The 6,862-nt window shown below is 46.1% G+C and overlaps 1 protein-coding gene across 1 annotated transcript; it reads right to left on the minus strand.

The window, feature by feature from the left end:
- Positions 1-1,468: 1,468 nt before the first annotated feature.
- On the minus strand, positions 1,469-6,657 carry LOC149213758 (uncharacterized). Its single transcript, XM_089392117.1, has 4 exons — positions 5,537-6,657; positions 4,375-5,446; positions 3,980-4,252; positions 1,469-3,818 (listed from the first exon to the last, which is right to left on the minus strand). The coding sequence occupies exons 1-4, from the start codon at positions 6,136-6,138 to the stop codon at positions 1,686-1,688; spliced, it is 4,080 nt and encodes a 1,359-aa protein (XP_089248243.1). The 5' UTR covers positions 6,139-6,657; the 3' UTR covers positions 1,469-1,685.
- Positions 6,658-6,862: the final 205 nt, after the last annotated feature.

A 6,862-nucleotide genomic window follows, 5' to 3' on the forward strand; every position in this document is an offset into this window, starting at 1 on the left:
GACCTCATGGCCTCTCATTAACAAAGTGCTTTAGTGATGGGAACTCAACTAATTGAGTTAACCCTTGGGGCTTACTATTATTAGTTTTAATTAGTAATTTGTTAAAAGTGATGGGAACATCTTTTATATTATGAGTTTAATACCAATGACTAATTATGAGTTTAATACTTGATCATATTAATCAATATTGATAAATATAATAATGATGTATGGTTATTTTTTTTAATTCTAAAAACTACTTAAAACATTTTTAATTATATATTTGTTTCAAAATGTATTACACTCAATATCATTTTGTTAAGTTTACACTCACATGATCACTCACATGATCACACATTTGCCGACTTTGCATATTTCATTTGTAATATTTTTACTAATTGTTTTAAATATTTTTTCATTATTTACTCTTTTAAATAACTAAATCATAAAATTCGAACCAATCCGATTTCAAAAGTTCGGCATATTCTAATGCACAAACCGTTGTGTCAAACTGTGGTTTACTGGCGTGCAACGAAGAAATATCGGAAGGAGATAAACTGCGGGCTATAGACAAACAACAAAGAGAGACCGTCAAAGCAACTGTGACAAATACATCATACATTCACTGACAAACTGTAACCGGAAAGATACAAGAATCAAGCGTCTATTAGATGGATAAAAAGCATGGAAAATGTGTTACAAGCATGCCAAAGTGTGCATGTAAGGGAGTTGATCTCTATGCATTTACAATGTACACCACCAACAGATACATTTCTCCTAATGATGAAGGCAAACACCATATGTAAGTCCTCTCATTGTAGAGGATTCATGACATGCACATAGCAGTAACTAGAACCATTGGCACATATTCTTTGAGGAAAACTATACCAAGAACACAACAATTTCACGTGAAATAGACAAATAAAGAAGAGACACCATGTGAAAGGAAAAACAATGTAATCTATAGACAGATAACCAAGAAAGCATGCGGAAGGATATGTGAGAAAAACATTATACAAAAACTGTGACAGAGTCCAGACTGTCACTGGAAAGATACAGGATTGAAGCAAGAATCAAGCCTATGATGGATGGAAAACATGGAAAATGTACTGCCCTCATGCCAAAGGGCATATAAGGGAGTTGACCTCCATGCACTGTGTTAACCATGCATTTCCGAAGTACATCATCTGACAGGTATGCTAGGACGAACTGTTCAGTCAGGGATCACTCTTCATAAGAAAGGCAAACAGTCTATGGAAGGCCTCTCACTATAGAAAATTCATGACACGTACATGGCAGTAACTAAATTCATTGGTATATATCCTTTGAGAAAAGGTATATCCAGTTCATAGCTGTCAATAACACTAAAATGAACATGCATAAATCTTCCTAATAATCGTCTTGCAAGGAGACTCCACAACAAAATAGATGATGATAATATTTATTTAAGTTTCAGCATATAACCAAATGTTACTCAATTAATGAACACGTTAATTTTAATCTGCATAGACATTTCCAAATATACAAATCCATTCACTCTGCGTTGTTGTATTATAATGTTGAAAAAGGAGGTTATCCTAAAAACACTTAATTTAGGATTCATTCAAAAACTTTAATATGAAACGCAGAGTTAAGCATACTGACACCGTGGCCATCTGATCTTATGAAGTTCTCTTATATTATACAACTCGCTGCAGCTTTATTCATTATTGTTTTCGCTGCGTTTCTTCGATGAAGCCATTTCCCAGTCGATGGCGCAGGTACTCGACTACTCCAGGACCCCATTGCAGTTTGGAACAGTGAGACACATCCAGCTTCACCAGCGAGCTCAAATGCTGAACATTGGGCAGCATTTGTAAATTGGAACACCCAGACAAGTAAAGCCATTTGAGTCTCGTTAAGTTCCCAACCGAGTCTGGGAGCCCCTGCAAGCTGGTGCACTGTTGCAAGAAGAGTTTCTCCAGGCCGGTCAGCTGCCCCACCGAGTCTGGGAGCGCTTGCAGGTTGGAGCAGCGGCTCAGGTCGAGTACCTGGAGGCCCGTCAGCTGCCCCACCGAGTCTGGGAGCTCCTGCAGGCTGGAGCACCTGTACAAGTAGAGTTTCTCCAGGCCCGTCAGCTGCCCCACCGATTCTGGGAGCCCCTGCATGCTGGAGCAGAGATTCAAGCTGAGGCTCTGGAGGCCCGTCAGCTGCCCCACCGAGTCTGGGAGCCCCTGCAGGCTGGAGCAGAGTTTCAAGTTGAGGCTCTGGAAGCCCTTCAGCTGCCCCACCGAGTCTGGGAGCCCCCGCAGGCTGGTGCACTCTTGCAAGTCGAGTGTCTGGAGGCCCGTCAGCTGCCCCACCGAGTCTGGGAGGGCTTGCAGGCTGGAGCACCCGTACAAGTAGAATTTCTCCAGGCCCGTCAGCTGCCCCACCGAATCTGGGAGCGCTTGAAGGTTGGAGCACCGCCTCAAGTAGAGTACCTTGAGGCCCGTCAGCTGCCCCACCGAGTCTGGGAGCCCCTGCAGGCTGGAGCAGCCTTCCAAGTTGAGGCTCTGGAGGCCCGTCAGCTGCCCCACCGAGTCTGGGAGCCCCTGCAGGCTGGAGCAGCCTTCCAAGTTGAGGCTCTGGAGGCCCGTCAGCTGCCCCACCGAGTCTGGGAGCCCCCGCAGGCTGGTGCACTCTTGCAAGTCGAGTGTCTGGAGGCCCGTCAGCTGCCCCACCGATTCTGGGAGCCCGTGCAGGCTGGAGCAGAGTTTCAAGTTGAGGCTCTGGAGGCCCGTCAGCTGCCCCACCGAGTCTGGGAGCCCCTGCAGGCTGGTGCAGTGGTGCAAGTCGAGTGTCTGGAGGCCCGTCAGCTGCCCCACCGAGTCTGGGAGCCCCTGCAGGCTGGAGCACCCGTTCAAGTAGAGTTTCTCCAGGCCCGTCAGCTGCCCCACCGAGTCTGGGAGCGCTTGCAGGTTGGAGCACCGGCTCAAGTAGAGTACCTGGAGGCCCGTCAGCTGCCCCACCGAGTCCGGGAGCTCCTGCAGGCTGGAGCAGCCGTCCAAGCGGAGGCTCTGGAGGTCCGTCAGCTGCCCCACCGAGTCTGGGAGCCCCTGCACGCTGGAGCAGAGTTTCAAGTTGAGGCTCTGGAGGCCCGTCAGCTGCCCCACCGAGTCTGGGAGCCCCTGCAGGCTGGTGCAGTGGTGCAAGTGGAGTGTCTGGAGGCCCGTCAGCTGCCCCACCGAGTCTGGAAGCCCCTGCAGGCTGGTGCAGTGGTGCAAGTCGAGTGTCTGGAGGCCCGTCAGCTGCCCCACCGAGTCTGGAAGCCCCTCCAGGCTGGAGCACCCGTACAAGTAGAGTTTCTCCAGGCCCGTCAGCTGCCCCACCGAGTCTGGGAGCGCTTGCAGGTTGGAGCACCCGCCCAAGTAGAGTTTCTCCAGGCCCGTCAGCTGCCCCACCGAGTCTGGGAGCGCTTGCAGGTTGGAGCACCGGCCCAAGTAGAGTACCTTGAGGCCCGTCAGCTGCCCCACCGATTCCGGGAGCCCCTGCAGGCTAGAGCAGCCTTTCAAGTTGAGGCTCTGGAGGCCCGTCAGCTGCCCCACCGAGTCTGGGAGCCGCTCCAAGCTGGAGCACCCGGAAAAGTCGAGAGTCTGGAGGCCCGTCAAGATCCCAACTGAATCCGGCAGCAACATCATTTGTTCACAGTTTTGTAACGTGATATGTTTCAATGAATGCATATCATAGAATTCATTTGGTAAACTTTTAAAATAACCATTTTTCAGGACAATTCTTTCGAGCTGATTCAGTTTCCCAATAGACTCTGGAACCTCTGAAAGGGGAGCATCAATATACAATTCCGTCAACTGTAGTGGTGCCTGCAATGTGTACATAAAAACATTAAAGTTGATTTGCCCCTGTAAATGTCACCTATTTGACATTGTGATAAACAAAGACAATTCTTAAATGCAAGCAATTTTTATAATTTGAAGAGAAATGTAAATCGATCTCTGTCCAAATAAATTAGAATTTGTACTACCTCAGATTCATGTTGCCAGAGTGTTTTCAAATTCTTCCCCTGTATGTGTAACACTCTTAAATTCCTTGTTAGAATTGTGAAAGATATGGAGAAGATCGGACAGTTCTCCCATCGGAGATATATCAGTTGTGGTAACTCCCCAGCTCTGAACACGCGTTCAACAAAAGAACCTTCACCCCTAAGCAGTTCCAACCTGCTTAGGTTGCAGTTGCCCGCAACGTTTTCGAAAAATTGTTCACTGCCATTTCCATAATCCATGCTAATTCCTCGCACCTGAATTGTTCACTCGGAGCTGTTAAAAACATGATTTTTTCTTAAAAAATTTCAAAACAAAAAGGCAATTTAGATATCACAATGCTAATTTGAAAATCCGTGGAGAGCTTCAACATACGTACAGGCGATGAGGGGGAAAGAGTACGAAGAAGATTGACATTTGGTCGCGAAAGCCGAAGCGGATGTTCCTTCTCTGCTACATCTCTGCCGAGATCGCGGAGGTGGTCGTGCATTCTTATACACTCTTCATTGTCGATCTCGATTAGGCATCTGTTCTCTAAGTTGCGGAGACCCAGCCATCCTGCCCAACCTGATCCTTTCCATTTTCTGATAGCGGTATCTCTGTTCTCTCCTATAAAAAAACAAGCGGCGTCTAAAAAGATTTCCTGCTCCTCTTTATCGAGACCATCATAGCTAATTTTAAGCTTGCTATGAATATCCGTGGGAAGTATTCTTCTGATTTTCTCTAACTGGCTTTTCCAAAACTCAGAATCTTTTCCACGAATAGCCGCTCCAATGACCTTAAGAGATAAGGGCAACCCATCACAGAAATCCAAAAAATCTTCAACCAGTTGTTCGAATCCCGTCTCAGGACAACTCTGGTCAAAGGCATGCAAGCAGAATAGCGCTGCAGAGTGTTGTCGGTTAAGACCTGTTTGCTGGTAAATAGAGTCCTCTACAATTCCCGAGCTTGTAAGCACATCCCTATTGCGAGAAGTAACCAAGATTAAACTACTGGATTGAATGGTATCTTTCACCGGTGAAAACAATGCGTCAAGTTGATCAATATGATCAACATCATCTAAGACTATCAGACATGGGGGACATGGGGGACAGGATGGAAGATGCTTTCGGAGCTTCCCTATGCCTAAGTCTTTAAGAAGTGCTGCCTGCAATGAACTTAAAGAGCTCTTGGCTGCGGTTTCTCTCACATCAGACAGAAAACAATATCGATCATAATTTGATCTGTGTCTGTTGAAGAATTCTTTTGCAAGGGTCGTTTTGCCTACCCCGCCAAGACCCACAATTCCCACAACCCTAGTCTTCTGGCTTTGCTGCTGCAAGTGCACAATTCTTTCCACGTGTTCTATTTTCTCATCCAGGCCTGTAGGATATTTGGCCACATTAAGAGGTGTTTTCCTAACTTTTCGCCACACTTCTTCTACGACCGCATCAACTAGCTGCCATTCGTCACTGAACAATATGCACAGTAATATGATTATGGAGGAACGTCTTATGTTTCGTGAAATAACTAAGAAAAACAGGAGAGAGTATGGCCCTTACCCGTTGTATGCGTTGATAACAAAACCGCTTTTATTGGAGACAACAGAGAGAGCATTCCTCCATTTTTGCAGAGTGCTCGAGTCATGTCGTGGCTTCTTTTTGTTGGTATGAGGATCCAATGTTGTCTTCTTTTGGAGCATGTGCAGGTCTCGAGCATACCGTCCCTTTTCGCCCAGTAGACACGGACAGATACAGCGGATGATACTCTCGACTCCATCTCCACTCTGCGTCCACCGAAGTTCGGAAGGATCGACATCAAGGAAGACTGGAATAATTGTCGACTTGGATTCGGATTCGGATTCCACCATTTGCGCGAGCTCGTTAAGGCACCAGGTTGATTGGGCATATGTTGGAGAAAATATTGCTACCTGCACCGAGGCGGTTCGAATAGCCTCTTCGATTTGATGTTGTATGTTCTCTCCCTTGCGCAGTTCTGGCTGGTCCAAAAATACATTTAAGCCACGTACAATAAGCCGACGGTAGATATGGCTGGCGAGGCCTTTCTTTGTGTCGGGACCGCGGTGGTTCAAAAAAACGTCATAAACCTGGCCAGTGTTGGTGGATGAAGACGAAGAAGAGGCGATGCATGTGATATCCGCCATCGGATACAGAAGAAGAAAGAAGCAAGCGAGATCCAAGACGTTTTACAGAGAAGAAAGAAGCAAGCGAGATCCAAGACGTTTTACAGAGATTGGGAATGAGCGGTGAACCTCAATATTTTCGTCTGAATGATCTCACCAGTGCAAGACACTAATATCTGGTCAATTCAGAGGATCTGTTTTTCGCTGAACGAACCAAGTCGATATATATTTCTATTTAGGATACTTTTGTTTTATTATTAAATTGTGAAGTCATGAAAGTTGCTGCTAATTTCCTTCGTTCACTGCATTATTGAGGGTTGCCGCCGAGTCACCGACCATATATTCCTGGATCGTTTAGAAGATATGCTGACCACAGATATGTGGGGCCCAATCTTTATGCAAAAGCAACTGCATCCACTAACCCGAGACATGATAAGTTAATTTATTAAGCAATACAGGTGGCATCCATCCACATAAGAAGCAAGTGGGAGTCGACGTCCATCGCTGTAAATTAAAGCAGCAGCAAGTGGGAGTCGACGTCCATCACTGTAAATTAAAGCAGCAGCAAGTGGGACTCTGAGTGTCGACGTCCATAGTTGGCAATTTCATAGTACAATGAATGAAGGGCATAACTTAACAGGTAGCTTAGCGTCTACTGAATTCATTAATTAAGGCCATTCATTTGCTTAAGCATGTTACACTTTAAATTAGAAACTATTTTGATGATCTTGAACGAGAAAGTTCC

Source organism: Pinus tabuliformis, chromosome 1_1, assembly GCF_031772625.1.
Source record: "Pinus tabuliformis cultivar Carrire ecotype Pingquan chromosome 1_1, CPIR1, whole genome shotgun sequence".
In the NCBI taxonomy this organism is placed as follows: Eukaryota; Viridiplantae; Streptophyta; class Pinopsida; order Pinales; family Pinaceae; genus Pinus; species Pinus tabuliformis.